General features: G+C 37.9%; 1 protein-coding gene across 6 annotated transcripts in view; it reads left to right on the plus strand.

Moving 5' to 3' along the window:
* DOCK11 (dedicator of cytokinesis 11) overlaps positions 1–21,504 on the plus strand; it is a 178,262-nt gene that overhangs the window by 41,288 nt on the left and 115,470 nt on the right. For all 6 annotated transcript variants that reach the window (XM_011380184.2, XM_011380187.2, XM_023523307.1 and 3 more), the window contains exons 2-9: positions 921–1,037; positions 1,129–1,218; positions 1,702–1,784; positions 2,805–2,874; positions 3,496–3,591; positions 14,543–14,677; positions 16,848–17,025; positions 17,430–17,509. In XM_011380184.2, coding sequence (XP_011378486.1) covers positions 921–1,037; positions 1,129–1,218; positions 1,702–1,784; positions 2,805–2,874; positions 3,496–3,591; positions 14,543–14,677; positions 16,848–17,025; positions 17,430–17,509 — 849 coding nt within the window. The remainder of the gene's footprint in view (positions 1–920; positions 1,038–1,128; positions 1,219–1,701; positions 1,785–2,804; positions 2,875–3,495; positions 3,592–14,542; positions 14,678–16,847; positions 17,026–17,429; positions 17,510–21,504) is intronic.

A 21,504-nucleotide genomic window follows, 5' to 3' on the forward strand; every position in this document is an offset into this window, starting at 1 on the left:
TATGCCCTGCCCACTGGATCAAGCATCTTCAATACCCACGCTTGCCCCAGCTATGCCAGAAGTTGATACATTATTTGGACAGCATGGCTGGTACACAGCAGGGAAGTGAATGTTAATACTTTCTCCCCTTTAGTTACCCAGTGACAAGCACATATTCAGTAAATATCAACTGACAGGCTTCCAAATATACCACTTTTTTTTTTGTTGTATGTCTGAGCCCAGTCCTGGGTGCAAGTCCCACAGCTCAGGGAAGTGCACAGCACGGGAACGGGCTCTGTTTCTCTCCCTGAGGCTAGAGCCGCAGCTAGAGCCCAACTTTTCCTGGCAGTGTTGGGCACCTGTGGGTGAAGCCCCGGGCTGACGGTGGCCTCCGGGCAGGGTGCGGGGGCTGGGCAGGCAAGCACCACAGGTTTCTGGGAGGAGTGAGTTAGCCAGCCGCTGACATTTTTTGTTTGCTCTAGACTGGATGGTGGACGGCAGTAGGCCGAGGGTTTTCCGCCAGCTGGCTTTCAGCGAGAAAAACAACAGGCTGGCAGCAAAAGCACGGTGCCTACGCCTTTCTCAATTAAGGTTAGGAAGAAACGGCCATCACCTGACCCAGGCCCATCCTCCACAGTCCCAAATATACCACTTTTTGCTTTACTGTAAATTCAGTAAATTTTCGGAAGGCTTATGGATAAGCAGAGCACAGTGCTCTCTCTTCAGAACCCTTGTTTTTAGCAGAGAGGTCTGAGTGTATGTATGTGTTTGGTGTGTGTGTCTAGTCATGGAGAGTATTTCCTTTGTAAAAGTGTCTCCTTTACATGCTTATTATTATCTGTAATTCCTTCTTTTGTGAAATAAGGTATCTTTAGCACATGGAGAAAAACTTATCTCTTGTGAATTTGACCATATTAACTTTCTTTTTGTCTTTTATGAAGGAGAAGACCAAAGTTGTTGAGCCCTTGGACTATGAGAATGTTATCACCCAAAGAAAAACCCAGATTTACAGTGATCCCCTCAGAGACCTGCTTATGTTTCCAATGGAAGATATATCCGTGAGTTCACAAACAACTTTTTAAAGAAAAACAAAACAAAGCTGTATTTGCCAAGCCAGTTCTTACAGCAAGAACGTTTCTTGTCTTGTAGATCTCGGTGATAAGTCGTCAACGCAGAACAGTACAATCCACTGTACCAGAAGACGCTGAGAAAAGGGCCCAGAGTTTGTTTGTCAAAGAGGTAAGAGGCTCAGAGGCTACAGAGGAACATTCATCATATATTCAAAATAATCATTCCTTTACTGTAAATGGAAAATAAAATTACTATAAGTTGACTGACCTAGGTAAAGAGTTTATATGATGTGATATGAAGGATATAGCTTAAATACTTTCACAAGTTGCATGTGTTCTTAGTCTCTTTCTTTTTGATTTCAATACTGTTCGCACTTGGAGTCAGTGTTCAAGAGAGCATAAGAATTGGTATTTATTGCTGCCAGTTGGTTTAGGGAGACACAGTTAATCCCCAAAAGAAGATCCCAGTACCAACATTTCCCAAATGATTTTTAAAAGTCTGTCAGATTATTACCAGATTTTTAAAAACTAGAGATTATCTATCTATCTATCTATCTATCTATCTATCTATCTATCTATCTAATCTATCATCTATCTATCTAGATATATATTGTTTTCCTACATATCACATTACAGATTCCTCTTTTTTCAGTGTATTAAAACCTACAGCACAGATTGGCATGTGGTAAACTACAAGTATGAAGATTTCTCTGGGGACTTTCGGATGTTGCCATGGTAAGTTCAGAATTAAGGGGGAACCTTCAAAAGGAGAATTATTAAACATTTTACCTTTTTTTTTAACCACTTGTGAAACTTGTAATTTATGTACAAGTTGTATGTGAAAGTTGTAATTTATGGTAGAGCAAAACCTCAAACAACCAGCATGTTGCATGAATGCAGTATTTTGGGTAATTGAATATGTTTTAACTTTGCTCATTGAAATACTTTCCAAAATGTATGAGTTCACTTTTTGGCTTTGGCCTATCTATATTGACCATAAAATCATCTTTATTCGATTTTGGATAATGTAGTGAGCATTTTCCAGTGGTGTCAATGAAAAAGCTAGATGTTTGGCGTAATTCGATGGCCCCAGATATCTCTTGACAAAAGTACATCTCTTTCAGTTGAGTCGAAGGACTGCTGTGAGCACACTGGCCCAGGAGCCAGACTGTCAGTGTTCAAATTTTATTTCTACCACATACTAGCTAGATGACCTGGGGCCAGTCACACAATCTAAACCCTCCCTTTCCTCATCCATAATACTACCAACTTCACAGGATAGCATATGAAACTGTTTTGGATAAATAAGACTTTTGTAGCCTTTTATAGTTTTAAAAGCATTTTTTCAGAGGAGAAAACTGAGTCCTAAGATGACAAGTTCAAGGTCATATGGCAAACAGATGGAAGAGCCAGAATTACACTCTGTTGCTTTCTGACTTGGTGAAAGTTGAGGTTCTGCCACCACTAACAGCTCTGGCATACATTCCTTGGCAATTTCTGCCCTCCCCTGACAAAGTATCTGGCCTTAGTTATATCTTTGCTGCTGGCTGCATGTGTGGGAGTCCTTACATAAAAGGTAATATAAGTTTCGTCAGAGGGGAGAATCTGAGTTTGGAAAGGAGAAAAGGATTTTTCCTCCTCATGTCTTGGCATTTTCTTGGTTATGAAAGAAAGAAGTTTACTCATCTTGTTTTGGTTTGGTTTGGTTTTCGTCTGTTCTATTCAGTGTCTAAGACAATTCTCTTGTATTTTCAGCAAATCTCTGAGACCAGAAAAGATTCCCAGTCATGTGTTTGAAATTGATGAGGACTGTGAAAAAGATGAGGTAAAGATGGGGGCAACTATACTGATTTCTTCATGGTCACTTTTGCTGTGAGAGATTTCTTTGAGAAAAGATGAGGGAAATAATTGTTTTTTAATTATCTGTGGGCAGATTTCAAACTAATGAGTATTTTTTAAAACTTAAAAAAAAAATTATTGCATTTCCAAATGGAGTTGAGGAAAAATCAAGTGAAATGGGCTGTGATTTTTATATAAACATGTTTTCCCACCTGTGGGACATGTTTGTGGAGTTGCTTTTCCCACACTGGGCATGTGGTGTAGTGATTCATCTGGACTCTCCTGCCTGATAGATCCCTCATGGGACAGATGGCCCGGATGTCTGTGACATTTTGAGGTGCAGTTTGCCTGTTTACATAACGTAGAAGATTTTCCAAGAAGACAGCTCATACAATTCAGTAAATATTGAGTGCCTACTGTGTGCATAACAGAGAGCCTTTTATTCTATAGTTAACAATTTTAAGTTTAATCAGATATCTTTGTGGAGGGAGGGTAACTTTATGATTTAATTAGAAAATGGGAGAGGGTCTAGCTCTCCCTGTCCCCCCCCAAATATTTGATTAAATGGCTTGCTGCTGTTTCACTGATGGTTTTCACTCTATTTCAGGATTCATCTTCTTTATGTTCTCAGAAGGGTGGTGTGATAAAACAAGGCTGGTTGCATAAAGCGAATGTAAATAGCACCATCACGGTTACCATGAAGGTAAGATGTTATTTCATCATTTTCACGATATTCTCCTGAGTAGCATGTCTATAAACAATATTTCTTTAAAAACAAAAACTTTACAATGAGCTCCAGCAAAAAAAAAAAAAAAAAAAAACTTTAATGAGAAGATTCTCACAGATGTATGGAATTTTAAAAGTCTGAAACCTCAGGATGAATTTAGAAGTGCAACTTTTTTAAAAAATGTATTCTGAATCAGGAAGTTTAAAAAAGAGAGTGTCAGTTGAATGAATAAAATAGCTTTGAAACAAAAGAGCATCAAAGGTTCCTGTGTGGAAATGAATGTAATTATTTGAAGGATAGGGTAATTCATTTATCTAGCAAATAATAATTAGTGCTTATTATATGCTGGTCACCGTGGGGAAATATATGGTTATGTAAGATGGGGTCCCCATCCTTTGATAGCCCCCCAGACTAGATAAGAAACATACTAGAGTAACTCACTATATAAAATAATATGTTAGTAATATCAGGACTAGTGAGTTTTGTAGTTTGGCCAGAATGGTGAATTTGTGTAAGGGGTCTGTGTCAGGCAAAGTTAGATACAGTGAGAAGGATAAAATTGTTCAGGGCCTTAAATCCCTTGGACATGAAGTTGGCTTTGTTTGGGAGGCTGTGAAGAGCTGTTAAAACCCCAAGGTAAAACTAACAAGCTACTTGAAGAGTCTGAGCAGAGAAACAAATTATTCTCTGATACGAAATATAACCGTTCTTTCAGATATTCAATATAAGACCATGTGGTTTGCTGAGGATGATTCACAATTCCATTAAGTTTTGAAGGTCATTCTATCTTTCACATTGCCTGCAAGCAGAAACCATGGGTGTCTACCAAGGGAAGACTCAAATTTTATCTTAATTTAATATTTCACCTGCTGCTTTCCATTTAGTGGCCATGTCCTGTTCTCACTTTCATTTTTCATTTTCAAGCCCTGAAAACAACGAATTCAAGGTGGAGGATGTTTCTTGTGTGTCTCTTGCACCTAATCACGGATCTGTACATGGTGATGATAAGAGAATCCATTTATTGAGGACGTAAATGTGCCACACATCATACTGTGTGTCTTATATTCTGTGTCTCATTTAATCCTCATGGCAGCCCTATGTTATAGGTACTATATTATTCTTAGTTTATAGATGTGAAAAGTGAGGCACAAAAAAATTCAATGATTAACCCAAGGTCACACAGCTCCGAAGTTCTCAGAGGTGGGATTTGAATCTAGTCAGGCTAATGCCTGAGTCTGTGTTCTTAACCAGCACACTATTGGTGCTCACTAGTTGCATGAATGAGACTCAAGTTTTATTATAGCTCCTGTCAGTTATCAGGTTCACAAATGCATGTATGAAGGTTTATAATTCTGTGCAGGTTGTCAGAAAATGGTTCTATGTTTTTTGACTCCACTCTCTTCCCCTGATGTTCTCAAAATACTTAATGTTTTATCCATACTTAAGTTACCTCAACATTAAGTAAATTTAATGTATGGAAATCTGGATTAATAAAATAAGACATTACAGAATTAATATCAGTACAAAACAATTCACTATAGAATTCCTTTCAATAGCAAGTTACTCTAATACCTGTAAATCATAATTTGCTTTACATATACATTTTTAGGAGCCCATATTTTGTAAATCAAAATATAGTTGTCTATAAAAAGTGCATGCTTTACATTTTCTTTCATAATTTTTGAAATACAGGCTGGTTGATATGTGCAGAATAATGGCCCCCAAAGATGTCCATGTCCTAATCCCCAGAACCTGTGACTATTCCCTTACATGGGAAAGGGTGGGGGGTGGTTCACATTGCTAATCAGCAGATGGGAAGGTAGCCTGAGTGCCCCAGGTGCACCCAGTGTAATCAGGAAGGTCCTTATAAGTGGAAGCGGGAGGCTGAAGAAGAGAGTTAGGAAAAGTGACTAGAGGACAGAAGCAGGGTCAGAGAGAGGCGCTATGTTGCTAGCTTTGACAATGTAGGAAGAAACCGTGCCCTCAGAAATGTGGGCAGCCTCTAGAAGCTGGAAAAGGCCAGAAAATGGATTCTCCCCTAGCACCTTCAAAAGTGGACACAGTTCTACTGCAACTTTGATTTTAGCCCAGTGAGACCCATGTTGGAGTTATAACCTGCAGAACTGTGAGGTACTACATTTGTGTGGTTTTAAGCCTCTAAATTTGTGGTAATTTGTTAGAACTGCAATAGAAAACGAATTCTGGCAGTGAGTCAAAGGTTGATTGTTCAGCTTGTGTATTATCTACGAGGTTGAAAACTCCACCACTTACAGGGGCCAGCCAGGAACTATAAATTCATGAAGTGAGTGATGGGTCTGAGGCAACATGGTGAGCCCGTGACCTGGCTGAAAGAGACAGCTGCTGCTTGTTTCCAGCTAATTGCTCTGCTGCTGCTGAGCTAGGCTCTTTGCTTTTCCTCTTTTTATTCCCAGCTGTTCATATTTTGACCATTTATTTCATTTTTTAGTGAGGTATAATTCACATGCCATAAAACACATATTTCTTTTTAAAACCTCTACCAAACAGTAGGCAAAGGAAGGAAAAGAAGACTAAACCCAATTGGTCATATGTGCTACACAGCTCTTTAAAAAAAATGAATAGGGAACACTTTGACATATAAAGGCCATAAGGAAATTTGGGAATTGTTTCTGGTCATGGATTTCACTTATCCCAGCTATTCTCCATTGTGGATTAAGAGTATTCATTTTGGATTTCTGAGAGCTGATCCTATATTCTTCCAGTTTCACCTCTTGAGCCATAGTAGTAGTATTATATTTCAGGATTTACCACAGCTAGAGTGAATATAAGAGGAAGATTTAGTCAGATTTAGTTAAAGTGTCTGAAGGATTTTGCACGGATTTTTCGTTAAGAATTGTATTTTAACTTATTTAGTTTCAGAGTTGTTGAAATTAGTTGAAACTTGCAGTGTTTACTGTATTCTTTCTGTATGTAAAATGCAGGGCATATGAATATGTGGAGCAGGCCAGGACGAAGATTGGGCATGGGTAGCAGTTTTGTAGTTGCCAGGCTGGAATTTGGAATGAGGGCCAAAGCGGAAGTCCAGGCCTATGGACCAAGGCTCACTAGGGGACTTAGGCTTGTTCCCTCAGGTGTCCTGTTATAGGGTGGGAGGTCATGTCACACACTTTCCTTCTGCTTCAGTCCTAGATTGACTCAGGCCTAGGAGAGAGGCTGAATCTAAAGGTAAGGTCAGCGGCTAACCCAGCTCTTGGAGAACTGGGAAAGGCAGAAGCAAAAGAACTGAGGCAAAGGGCTGGCAGAGTTTGTGAGACCTTCTGAAAGGAAATTTCTATATATTTGTTTCTACTATGTTGTTTTGAAGTGAAGAATATGAATGAATCTCACAAGCAAATGGGAAGTTGATTTGAGTATGCTATTATCTGAGTCATTTTCCTGATACTGGTGGCAGTTTTACCCTTGGTACATCTGGAGTCCCCTGCCTGTTAGGACATTCAGCCCACACTGGTGGCTAGAGCTTGCAGAGTCGAGAGCAGAGAACCTTTTCTATGGGAAAGTTCAAGCTTCGATAGCCCTTCAAACTCACAGCAAACTAACCAGGAGGCTACAGCAGAAGGACCTGGGTATTCATTGTGACTCATTGGCAAATAACAGCCTACAGAAGCCATGTGTCTTCCCTCCTATTTTATCTGTGCCTCCTTGATGTGCTGTGGTTGACCTTGGTTTGCAGATCTCTCTGGGGCTGACGGATTAAAGCAGGACAGCTTAGTATCTTATAGAGAAAGATGTGCATCCAAGGGTCTTTATTCATCTAAAACTTTTGGGATCAAAAACAGACTCACAAATATAGAGGACAATCTAGGGATGGCCAGAAGGGAGGGTGGTAGAAGACTGCGGTGAAGGGTTAAAGAAGTACAAATTAGTAAGTTGATAGATGGCCACAGGAATGGGGAGCACGGCATAAGGGATGCAGTTAGCATTAATGTAATGGCTAAGTGGAGAGCCAGAGGAGAGAAAGAGCAATTAGGGGGGTCGTTTTATAAACTATATAAGTGTCTAACCAATGTACTGTATACTTGAAACTAATAATAAAATTAAAGAAAAATTATGTAGCATCAGTCCTTTGGCAAGTTCAAAATGATGCACAACCACTTTGCTTTTACAAACAAGTCCAAGTCCTTTTCCTGGAGATATTGACTGTCAAAAATAAGGGAATGCAATAGCAAGGAGGGAGAAAATAAAATTATGAGAGAAGGTGAAAAATGAATAAAGATGTTAGAAGAGATTCAGCAAAATCCAGGAGATAAAAGGGAACCAAAAGACTGCTACTTTATAAGGTCTTTTGAGAAACCAGGCACGTGCCCTGTAATGCGATATGAATAAGGTAGCCAAAATTATTCATATATGGGTTGAGTTAGAAAGTTAAAACTCCTTAGTTAGCTGCCAGAGAGTTTTCAAGAACATCCAAGTCAATGGGTGATGGGCTTCAGGGCAAAGGGGACTGATGAAGGAAGTAAGCTGAGTTCTTCATATTGGAAGATTATACAACCCAACATTTATGGAATAAAATTTGCATTTTCCCCAGTATATACCTTCCCCCCAGTTCTAGTCTGTTGTTAAGATATAGTCTTCACCATTTTCTGCGATTGTCATTATTTTCCCAGAACTGCTTGCTGAGCATTCCCATTATTGGCTGAGAAAGCAGCCCCAAGGAACTCAGGCTACAGGAGAGAAGCTAATGATGTGTATCACTCCACAAGTCACATTCTTGGCACCCGAGCACTTCTTTTCACTGAGGAGGATGCTTGCATCATGCAGCTCTTGCAGAAGCTCTGTTGGTTGTCTGGGTGCCATGACTACTTTACTCAAAGCTTATAATTTGCTTTGTTCTTGGTGCTCATGTTAAAGCAAGACAAGCTTTGTCATAGGTGATTAATTTCCTCAATTTGTGTTTTCTAGTTAATGAGAATACACTCTTCAATTCCTGAAAAAGTTTTGGAGAGAAGTTTAAGATATCATAGAAAAGAAATGATCCTTCAACAGAAATTCTAATCCTCAAAGAAACCTATTCGTTTACATTCTCTCTCAAGTAGCTGCTAGAGACATCTGCTTTTTTCAACTTCTTTCAGTATCAGTGAAGGAATTTAATGTGGAATAGATAGTTGGGATATTGTACATGACCTTCCCCTGGTATTTAGAACTGTTTTTCCTAAAGGATATAATGATATATGGAATAAGGAAGAATCTGCTTTTGAGAGTAGTTTTTTATTAAAAAAAAAAAAAAAACCTGCTGTAGATTCCTGGCCAACCTTGAGACAACCCACCTTTATTCATCTTCTTGGCTCAATTTGGTCACATTCCTCTAGCTCCCTCCTCTCCATTTTCAGCAGTTAAACGTTGAAATGTCTTGGTATGTTATTGGGGTTGCAAGTTCAACTGCTTGATATATGACTCACTTTTGGTGCCCTTTCTCTTCTTTCATTTTTCTTTTGAACAAAAGAGAATCATTTGTTATATAACCAGAGTCTAAAAGTCTTCACTTTTTGACTGTTATGGGAGGGTTTTTCCCCATCTGCACTGGGAGAACAACAAATCAAAAGAGTATTTTACCTAAGAAAGCACATTTGATATTAAAATAATTGCTGGGAAGCCAAAGGTCATTGTGTTTGTTGGAACAAAAAGAGAAAAATCTTTTATCTTTGATATGTTAGTGCATTGTATTCCCAAGTCTACCACACTCTCCCACAGCTAACAAATGGATTACACTCATTTTATGGGTAAGGGATTTCTCATTAATTTGTTGTTTTTTTTTAATGTTTTGTTTTCCCTTATTCATTGATGACTGTTTAAAACCATTTATTAGGGGCTTCTCATGTACCAGATACTATTAGGAAATCAATGAATTCATCACCAAATATATATTGAATACTAGTACAAGGCGTTAGCATTGCAGAGGATAAGGAGAAGTGTAACATGTAGAGCTTAAAACCTATTTGGGGAGATGAGACACAATAAAAATAATGAATTATCTTAAGGTGGGGTAGACTCCAAGTGTTATCTGAATTCAGATTACTGTGATTTGGGGTCAGAGAAGACTTCTTGGGGCCTCGAAGGGAATCAGAAAGAAGGTGAGTGTGGCAGACAATATACATAGAGCAAGCATGTTAGGAGAAGTTGGATAGTTATGAGAGATAAAGTTGATCAGGTGCTTTGGTATATCCCTATGCCTCGGTTTCTCAACGAGAACATGGAAATGATAATGGTAACTGCCACACAAGGTCGTTATGAGGATTAAACGATATGGGAAAGCACTTAGAGAATGTAAGAGTAAGCACTCCACAGATGTCAGCAATTGATATTTTATATTATTAGTAGGATCATGGGAGTGCCTTGAATGCCGGATTGGGCATGTGAGCTGTACAGTGTGGGTAATTGAGGGTCATTGAAAAATTTGAGCAGGGCCATGATATACTGAAAATAAAGCTGTTAAGATAATTTGTTTGGAATGTGAAGGGTGGATTGTAAACCCCCTCCTACAAGACTTTGCCTGAAACTAAATAGTTAAAAAATCTCCAGTGCCCAGATACGGTGGAATTATTTAAGAAAAACGATTTGATTTTTAACTAGTTTCCCAGAGGTTAGACCTACACGATATATTAAAACTTGGTAGGACTGTAAAATGATATGGTGGAGAGAGATGAGTGATATATTAGATTGCCAACCTGCTGGTAGGGGTTCTTCAACAGGATGAAGTTCCTGACATTCTGCTATAATCAACTGCAACTCAGTTTTCTGGTAAGTTGTGGGGTTTTCTTCCCCATTGTTTCTTTCATCGTTGCTTAGAAAAACTCTGACATCCAGTGTGTCTCTGGTTCTTCTCCTGCATTCTCCTTTTCCTTGCTGATCCCCTCTTTTCTGTTCTGAGACATTAGTCAAGTAAGTTATCCTGGCCCCATTTTTACATTGCTCCTGGCCCACCTACTTTGCTTAAAAGCCTTTAGAGCATCCTTTCTCAGGGCTCCTGATTCATGTAATTTAACAGAACATAATTAACTTCTAGGTAACACATAGGTAAATACTCGAGATCTGTTATATAAAATGATAAAAAGCTTTCCTAATTTGAGGATACTGGGTACTCACACTTTCTTGCCTTCCATCTTTGATTCGACTGAGTGACAAAAGGCCTTTGTTCCTGCTCCAGAAATGGTCATGTGGTAAATGTTCAAACGGTTGTCATCCAGACAGCTCAGGACCCTCAGAATGAGCTCTGGCTTCCTCTCCATTTTATTCTTCTTGGTGGTCTGAGTGGGCCCCTCATTAGGATTCATGCTTCTCCCTGAGTAAGGTGGGGAACTTTCACTTGGGTTTACCATCTAGGCAAAATAATATAAAGAGGAGGAGAAAGAAGAATATGAGCATTACAGAGAAACACCATTCTATTGGGTGAAACTGCTAGAGAATCTATGCTGGAGCATGAATTATTCATTTATTTTGCAAAAGTTTATTGAGTCCAGGCACTGTTATATGTTATCGGTACTGGGTGTATAGCAGTAGATGAGACATGGACCTTAGCAGTCTAAAAGAGACAGAGCAAATAAACATAAATGAATAAGATATATTTGAATAGTGACCATTCTATGAAAAAAATAAAATAGGGTGCTATGATAAGGGTAGGTGGTCCTAGAAGGCCTCTCAAAGGAGGTAAGATTCAATCAAAGACCTGAAAAAAGTAAGAGAATGAAGAATGTGGGTAGGTGTAGATGAGAATTCCAGGCCAAGGGAACAGAAAATGCAAAGGCCTGAAGGGGCTTGTTTGGGGTGTTTGAGGAACAGCAGGTAAGCCAGTGTAGCTAGAACAGCATAATTGGAAATAAAGTCAAAGAGGTAATTTCAAAGCCAGATATGTAAAATGATATGGTGGAGAGAGATGAGTGATATATTAGATTGCATCATCCCAGGCTATGGTGAGGATTTGGGGTTTTGTTCTAACCTTGATTGGAATCCTTTAGAGGGTGTGGGCAAGATTCTCGTTGTTTGTCACATGATTCCGATTCCAGTTCTACCATTTATTTGCCTGTGTGAACTTGAGGGAGCTCTTGAGCTCAGTTTGCTATTAGTTAAAATGTAGATAATGATTCTTATTCTCAAGCGACATTAAAAGAATTAGTTATTGGTTACAAAGGCCTTGAGGCCTTCAGATGAAAGTTATGATATAGAGTAATTACCACTGTTCAATATAGTCATTATTTTAACAGCTATCTTCTTTTTGAAATGGAAAAAAAAAAAAAACAATGTAGACCTATACCCAAAATAGCAACATCTTGGAAATTTAAAAAATGTCAGGGAAGTCTTGTTTCTGATTTTCATTTTGGTTCCATATGAGAGATTTAGGCTACTTTTCTTTGAAAGATACCTTAAAAACTCCCTGGAAGTTAAAACCTAACATATATCACAGTATATTAGAGTAAGAAGAGGCCTTAGAGATTTTACAGATCTATCGTTGGGTCAGAGTCTGATTTCTACAGAAATGACTTTAGAAAACTTGCTTACTATACAAACTGTGCTTCTAGCCTACAGGAAATTGCTTGGGGAGGGTGGCCCCCAGCCTAGGAATGCTGGTGTGTTATTTATTCAGTTTAAAAAAAACTTATTTATATGTCATGAAAAAATGATCTTACAGATCATTGCATCGATCCCATCATTTTACAAGCAAGGAAACAGAGAAGCAGAGTCTTGAGGACAATTTCACTGCTGCGAGCAGGAGAGCTGGAAGAAAATTAAGATCGTATGACTTTCAGGCATCTGCCTTCTCCCCAGATTCACGAGCTATCTACCTCAGTGTCACATTTAGACATAATTACAATGTTGCAGGAAGTGATTTACTGTAATTTAGATCCCTTTCTATCTCTATTGTAATGATGTACTTGGCTAATATTGGAAGTGGCAGCTGCCACAAAACATCTTTCCTTGGTGAGGCAGCTGTACATGAAAAAAAATTTCATAGACTATAATTTGACTCTGTGTCACAAATGTCTGCTCCGTATTTTCTCTTTCTCTGCCCCTCTCCTTATTCGCAGGCTATGGATTCTGCAAGTGGATTCTACAGACTGTACCACTGATTCTATAGACTTGGAGTTTTTGATTTGATCATAGTTCAGATTCTGGTTGTAATTTTTTCATATTAATTTTTGCCTGGAAAATATTTTAATTTTTTCATACATAATTATTGTAATAATTTTTAAGTGATGTTTTGTTCATTTGAAATAAGCTCAGTATGTAATTTTAGGCCTTCTGGTCCCATCATTTTAATAACAGATGGAAAGCATTGTCATGAAAATAAGCAAATATATATATATATATGTGTATAAACACACACACATACATATATATATATATATATATATATATATATACACTCACCATTATGATTAACATTTTCTTGTGTATGAATCCAGATTTCTTCAATCATAGCTTCAGTAAACTTAAATGTGGATGAATCAGATATGAGAATATATGTGTGATAAACACACACTTTCTATACCTTTGTATCCTAATGCAGTAACATTTACTTGATTGACATTGAAAGACAAAGTGATCCTTTACTGCTTGGACTGTTTTTTGTTGATATCACATGGCCACTCCCTGAAATAGAAGCTGTAGCATTTACCAGTCTAACCTGTTAGGGAGTTCCTCACATTGGTGTATTTTTGTCATTCATTGCAAATCAGTGATATTTAAATAAGCCAGAAGGATCTTCAAGCGCATTATTTCTTTTTACTGGTTTTCCTAAAAAGAAATGTCCCTTTACATGTTTCTTTATTTTACATGCTCATGCCATGGAGAAATAAATTGCTGACATTTCATATACTTTGCCAAGAGTAAAGTAGTTTTCAAGAGTGAACTTGCCAAATAGTACTCTTTCCACAATTAAAGTTTTTAAAATAGAAATCATACTGAGTAATTGGATGGGCGATGGAAAATGGCAAGGTTAAATCTTAAAGCAAACTTCCCCAAGTAAGACAAGATGCGTTGGAATGCATTTCCTCAGTAATCGCCAAATGTCTATTTCCTGGTCTCTCTTCTCATTCCCTGAAATGATTTTAGATCCATCATCCTGGAGGATTTTACTATAACAAATGCTTGGCACAGCATGCAGTTTGTTGCTTATTGAAAGAAGCATAGATTCATCAGAGAGCTCTTAATTCCCTTTTCTCATCTCTTTCATCAGGTCCAAGACTTTTTAGGGGAGAATAGAGGGGCACCATGAATGAATCAGGCTGTCTTCTTTTTCCCCATTCCTGTGGGTTTTGCTATGGGTTGTAGTAACAGGCTGCTCCTTAACCGTTGTTAATCCCTAGTTTCAAATGAATGGCACAATCCCATTAGGCCTATTGACTCAAATCTCAGCATTTGGGGCACTCACCAACAACTGCTAGGTAATTAATGACACAGTGTTTCCCTGTGAGAGCATTATTACCTGGACTTTCAGAAGTGGGGTCACTGGAACCAGCATAGGTGACTACAGTAAGATGTGCAAGTAAGATGTAAATATATGATTGAGAGGGGTTTGTGTATGTATGTAATATTTATGTTTACACTTGGATTTGTGAGATGTGATGGAAATTGTAGGAATCCAGTCATAGTTTGCAACTAAATGGGAAAAGTATGCTGTAGTGAAATGGATAGTGATTCAAATATAAAAACAAACTTTAAAGTGTTAAAACGTCTCTAGATAATTGTTTAACTGAGAGTAAATCACTTGACTTGAAATTCTCCGTCTTAAAAAAATGAAGATAATTATAATTCTTAACAACTTCTCTGAATTGTCTGAAGATCATCTAGCTATAATGCCTTTGGCTAGCTTTTCAAGGTTTTTAGTTCAAAAAAGCTGTTCAAATGCAATGTATATGTAACAAAGGTGTCTTTGCTGTTTTTTTTTCTCCCATAGGTATTCAAAAGACGGTATTTTTACTTAACTCAACTTCCTGATGGTTCATATATTCTCAATTCGTATAAAGATGAGAAAAATTCAAAAGAATCTAAAGGTTGCATCTACTTGGATGCCTGCATTGATGTTGTTCAGGTAGGGCTGTAGAGGTAATCTTTCTCTTTCTCAAAGAGGATTATTAATCACCTCTTAAGAACTTCATCTTTCTCTCTTAGTTAATGGCATCTTATCCACCAAAAGGTTCATACTAGACACCTCAGAATCCTCTACAGTTGCCCTACTCTTGCTCTGTGCCAATATTCAAGTGTTTACCCAGTCTTTTGGAGTCCGGCTTCCAAAGGGCCTCTTAAATCTCTTACTGTTTTTCCTTTCTCACTGCCTTTCCTCTGATTCTGCCTTTTCTTCTCTCGTCTAGAGTCTTACCTTCCTGCCTTATGATTTGTTGTCCAGCTCCAGTCCTAAGACATAGATGGGGTCCTTCACTTGTCTGCTCAAAACCTTTTTGCTCTTGATTTATTGTCTCACAGATTGAGATCTAAGGCTCCCATCATGGCATTGTGGGCCCACAGTGATTGGGCCATACCCGGCTTTCTAACCTCATCCCCTCTGTGTCCCCTTATACATTCTGTGCTCTAGTCATATCAGGCTAAGCCCTCCACAGAGTTTCACATGTATGTGCCTTTCTTACATTTGTTTGCTTGACCTTTTCTTTCCCCTTCTGTTCTTGTTTGATCCTTATCTTTTAAGACTCGGCTCAAATGGCACTTCTCCCATGAAATGTTTTCTCTTTCCTTCCTCGTCCTTATGCCCACTAAATGAAATAAAGCTCCAACTCCCCTGTGTGACCACTTTGCTTTTTCCTCTATCATACTCTAATTTGTGAATCATACTCTAATCTGCAGGTAATTCTGCACATTCAGTTTTGGATTATAGGGACCATGTCTTATTCATGTCTGTGTCGACTATAATTAGCAGTGTTGTGCACACAGTAGTGACTTAATAAATGTTTGCTAATTCGAATTACTGAGGAGACACAGACAAAGATGGGGTGGGAAACAGGAAAGAGAGATGATGCAAATGGTAAGTCAATTAACCAGAAGATAGGAGCCATTACTATCGAGCAAGGGTGGCATGGTTGACTAGAAGGAGCACTAGATTGATCAGGAGGCACGAGATACGGGTTCAACACCCTGAACCTACCTGAATCTTAATTTTCTAACTGTAAAGTGGGATTAATAATGTCTGTTTACTCGATCAAACAGGATTATCATGTAGATCAAATGAAAACACACTTGAAGAATATGGAAGTCTATATGACTATAAGGTGTCTTCTTTTCTTTATCTGACTGGAAGAAAGAGGACACACAATTCCTAGATTTTCTCGACTAGCCCTAGTCTGGATTGACCTTTCTTTAGAGTGTTCCCTGGTTCTGCTTTCATGAATTTATGGTCCCCCACTCCCATATATTTTCAAGTACATAAGTCTTTATGACTGCTATAGCAGTTTGCCATTTTTTACTATACTTTGAAAATGAGGATGAAATTTCTTGGTTCCTTCTTGAAAATCGACTATACAATGAAAATTATTCTGAGCCTGTCTTAAAATTAATGCTGAGGTATTTGGGAGAGGGAATGTGTCATTTCTTTGGTCATAACAGAAGGCGGTAATATAAAAGAATATGTCATTATGTTTGAAGAAAGGAGGAGGCTCTTATTTGCCTTGTGTGCTAGTATTCAGCATAGGCCGTTTCCATATTTTTTTTTTACTGTGAGCCACAATTTAATGTGAACCAACTACAGTCTTTTATGCTCCTATGATGCATATCATGTGTGGTAAACCGAATTGGGTATTGATATTGCATTTTATAGATTGCTATAAAGCAAGTACCAGATTTATTTCAGGTGACATTTAAGCTTGTTTTTAAGGGCTGATTTTGAAAATCTATAAATATGCCAGGAAAACTTTAAGCAGAGTGGAAACTGTAAAATGTTTGCTTACTTTTATGGTGGTAGTTTGATTATCTAAATGTGAAGGGTGTCAAAAGGCATTAAATGATAATATTCACCCAACACGTAGTATTTTTTGCCAACTTTGTACATATACCACTGTGCTCAGAGGTATGTTTGACATGGTCATTCGTCGGCATGGGATTTCTGTTTCTTGTTGAAAGAAGCAATTCTTTCATAAAAGTATTGACGTAGATATGTGCTACGCCGAGGTAAAAATAAATAAACTGATGAAGTCTAATATTAAAAAGGCAACTAAACTAACTGAATACGTGTTTTTTTTTCTTTTTTCCTCTAGTGCCCCAAAATGCGTCGTCATGCTTTTGAACTCAAGATGTTAGATAAGTACAGCCATTATCTGGCTGCTGAAACTGAGCAGGAGATGGAGGAATGGTTGATAACTTTGAAAAAAATTATTCAGATCAATACCGACAGTTTAGTGCAAGAGAAAAAGGAGACAGTAGAAACAGCACAAGGTCAGATTTTTTAAATCATTTGTTATTGAGGTAAAACCCTTGTCTTTAATCCATGGGAATGTCTGTTGTTCAGGGTGAATATAGAACTCTTAATCTTAAAAGTTGACCTAATTCTTCATTAGCAGTAACTATGGAGGTGGATAGATTTATTTTATTTTATTTTTATTTTTTTGAGATACTGCTGCATGGGCTCTGACACATGAAATATAACCAGACTAAAACTGATAAAGACTTCATGGAACATTTTCAAAAGTTCATTAAAATTTTCTCTTTGCTTTCATAATCAAAATTCTTTGCAATAAATCTAGTAGGAGAGGATGGGGAGGGAGAGATAGGATATTCCTCTTAGATGATTAGTGATGGTCTGCATGGTTTAGAACATTTGCTTTTTAATGAATTAGCAGATGATGAAACTAGCAGCCAAGGAAAAGCCGAGAACATCATGGCCAGTTTGGAAAGGAGCATGCATCCGGAACTGATGAAGGTACATCTTTTTATGGGAGCTTGTCTTCAACTTACAGGATTACATATTAAAGTTTTAATGCTGGATTCCATTTGGCGATATCATTACTAAATTAACGACCACAGCAAATTAGTGAAACAGGAAGAGATTTTAAAAGAAAAGTTATACTCCTAAAATTGGACTTGTAATTGCCAACTAACAGTTTGGAAAATCTTATTTTTTTTTTTCCTAGATGCCAGGAAATACTTCTAGATTGTTGTGACTTTATTAATACTATATGTTACTTCTTATTCAGTTTAATTAGAGTCATCCCTCAGGATCCTCAGGGTATTGGTTCTAGGACCCTGAGGACTACCAAAATCCCTTATATAATATGGCATAGTATTTTCACATGACCTATGCACATCCACTTGTATACGTTAAATAATCTCTAAATTACTTATAGTATGTAATACAAAGTAAAAATGCTATGTAAATACTTGTTATACTGCATCGTTTAGGAGATGATGACCAGAAAAAAATATTTACATGTTCAGAATGGATACGACCATTGGAGGACTAATTACATAGTATACGTCAGCAGCAGTGTAACATTAAAAAAAATATATTTTTGGAGATTGGATTAAACATGGCGGCGTGAGAGACATTCCCAGATCTCTCCCCTTGAAACAACAATAAGCTGAACATCTAAAACTCAACAAAAATCATGCAAACTGCACACCAGCACGGCTGAACATGGGATCTGCGATAAGAGCTACCACATAACCCCGGGTGTCAGGCGGTGAACTGGGAGAAACAAAGAAGCTGCCTCTCATAGCCAGAGCTCCCTGTAGGAAAAGGGGGAGGGGAGAAGGAACGGTGAGTTCCCTGAACAACTTTGCCTGAGTATGCTGTGAGCTCTACGTGGCCAGCGGCAGTGCCCAATCATCAGGGCAGAAGGCAGAGAAACATGGACAGCAGAAGAGCAGAGACGGCAGAGAAACAATGGTTGGTTTTTAGCAGCCACGGTTGCAAAACTGAGGCTGAGCCGCAGCCTCCAACCCCCAACACAGAGGGCCCCTCCCCCCATATCCTCCGATATGGAACGCCGCGAAGCTCCAGTGGAATCTGAGCAAACACTACCGAAACTGACAGGAACTGAGACTGAGGGTAGCAAGCATGATTAAAGATCTATAAGGAAAAAAAAGACATTATTAACACTTTATATAAAGCAGAGATCCAAGAGACTTAGACAATACCTACTGGAAACCGAAAGAAAAACACCTTATTTGCAACAGACTAGGGACCATTATATAATAAATCTTTCTGGGAAAAGAAAAAGCAGAACACACTTCCATTAATGCCCAGGTGGAGAAATAGTCCATTAAACACCATGAACAACCAAGGTGACAAAGCATCTCAGAAAGAAAGAGAAAAACTCCAGAAAATAAGCTTACAGACAGAGAAATATGCAACTTGAATGACAGACATTCAGGATGGTACTTCTGAAAAAACTCAGTGAGATCCGAAACAAATCATATCAAGAATTTCAGGAATTGAAAAAACAGCTAGATAAGCAGAATGAGTTCTTTAGGAAGGAGATTGAAAACCTCAAAAAGAACAGAATAGATTTTATGGAGATAAAGAACATACTGTAAAAGTTGAAAATGAAATAGCAAGCTTAGGAAATAGAGTCGATCAAATGGAGGAAAAGATCAGTGATATCGAAGACAGAAATCTAGAAATAAATCAGAAGGAGGAAGAGAGAAACTCTTCTGAATGAAAAGAATGAAAAATAATGGAAGAGAAATACAAGAACTAGCTGATACTATCAGGAGAGGAAACATCAGAATAATAGGCATTATCGAAGGCGAGGAAAAGGAGCAGGGGCTAGAAAGCATTTTCAGACAAATAGGTGACGAGAATTTCCCAAATCTAAGAAATGGGCTGGAGCTTGGAATTCAAGAAGTCAACAGAATGCCCAATTATCTCAACCTAAAAAGGCCTTCACCAAGACACATCATATTAAAATTATGAAAAATCAACGACAAAGACAGAATTTTCAGGGCAGCCACGGAAAAGAAGATGGTAACCTGTAAAAGAAAACCTATTAGATTATTGTCGGACTTCTCAGCACAAATCTTACAAGCAAAACAGGAATGGAATCAAATATTCATATTATTAAATGAAAAGAACTACCAGCCTAGAATAAGGTATCCAGCTAAGCTCTCCTTTAGATCTGAAAAAGAAATTAAAGACCTTTCCGGACATACAAAAATGGAGGGAATTGACCATTACGAGGCTTGCACTAAAGGAAATACTGAAAGGGGTCAGCTCACCTAAAACAAAATGACAAAAAAAAAATGCATAATTGGGATTAAGGTAACTATCAGGCAAAGAGAAGCAGAGGAGTGTAACCCTTACTAAGAACAGGGCATTATAAGCTTAAGAGATTTACCATAGCAAGATAGTAATGAACATTCAGCATACATAAGGACAAAATGAGACAACAATGACTGAAAAGGGGAAGATTCAAAGATCCGAATTCACAAAGGGGAATGGAGGTAAAAAGTTACATGCAGGGACGACTGTATATATACAACTATCCTTTTCATTTTCGTAATGGTAACCACACACAGAAGATTCAGAACTGAAGTATATAACATAAAACAAAAAGAACCAGAGGCAAATCCCACAAAAGCCAACCAAAATAAAGAAAAAAGAAACACATAGACAAAGAAGCAATGGAAACACCAAGCAACCAGAAAGCAAAACATAAAATGGCTATAAGAATACCTCATATTTCAATAATCACCCTAAATGTAAATGGACTGAATTCACCAATAAAAAGGCACAGAGTTGCAGATTGGATCAGAAAACAAAACCCAACCATGTGCTGCCGCCAGGAGACTCATCTCAGCTCCAAAGACAAATATAGACTCAAAATGAAAGGGTGAAAAATGATGTTTCAGCAAATGGCATTTCAGAGAAAAGACGGAGTAGCAGTACTAATACCGGACAAAATAGACTTCAAAATCAAAAAGAAAAGATACTGAGGGACAATTCATAATGATAAAGGGAATCATGCACCAGGAAGACATAACATTTTTTAATATCTATGCTCCCAATCAGGGAGCCCCGAAATATGTAAAGCAATTACTAACAGAAATAAACGGAGAAATAGACCAAAACACTATCATAGTAAGGGACCTAATACCCCACTATCAGATATGGACAGATCATCCAAACAGAAAATCAATAAGGAAATAGCATCCTAAAAATGACACATTAGACCAACTGGACATAATTGACATTTACAGAGACTTCCGTCCCAAAACAACTGCTTATACATTCTTCTCTAGTGCACCTGGAACATTCTCAAGGATTGACCACATACTGGAACACAGAGATAGCCTCGACAAATATAAGAGGATTGAAATCACACCAACCATATTCTCGGATCATAATGCCATGATAGTAGAGATCAACTGTAAAAAGAAAGCAGAAAGAACCACAAATCCATGGAGATTAAACAACATGCTACTGAAGTAGAACTTGGTCACAGAAGAAATAAAAAGGGAGATCAAGAGATACATAGAAACGAATGATAATGATAGGATAACATATCAAAACTTTTGGGATATGGCAAAAGCAATCATAAGAGGAAAGTTCATGTCATTACAGGCCTACCTCCAAAAACAAGAATGAGCCCAAATAACCTAACGCTTCATCTTTAAAAACTAGAAAAGGAAGAACACATGAAGCCTAAAGTCAGCAGAAGGAAAGAAATCATCAAAATTAGAGCAGAAATAAATGAAATTGAAAAGAAAAAAAAAAACAATAGAAAAAATAAATGCAACAAAGAGCTGGTAAATAAAATCAACAGACTCCTGGCAACAACATAGATGGACCTTGAAATAATTATACTAAGTGAAATAAGCCATACAGAAAAGGTTGAAAATCACATAATATCACATCTGTGGGATATAAACCTAAAAGCAACAAATAAACAGGACAAACACACCCATGGACATGGA

Source organism: Pteropus vampyrus, unplaced genomic scaffold (assembly GCF_000151845.1).
Source record: "Pteropus vampyrus isolate Shadow unplaced genomic scaffold, Pvam_2.0 Scaffold390, whole genome shotgun sequence".
NCBI lineage: Eukaryota > Metazoa > Chordata > Mammalia > Chiroptera > Pteropodidae > Pteropus > Pteropus vampyrus.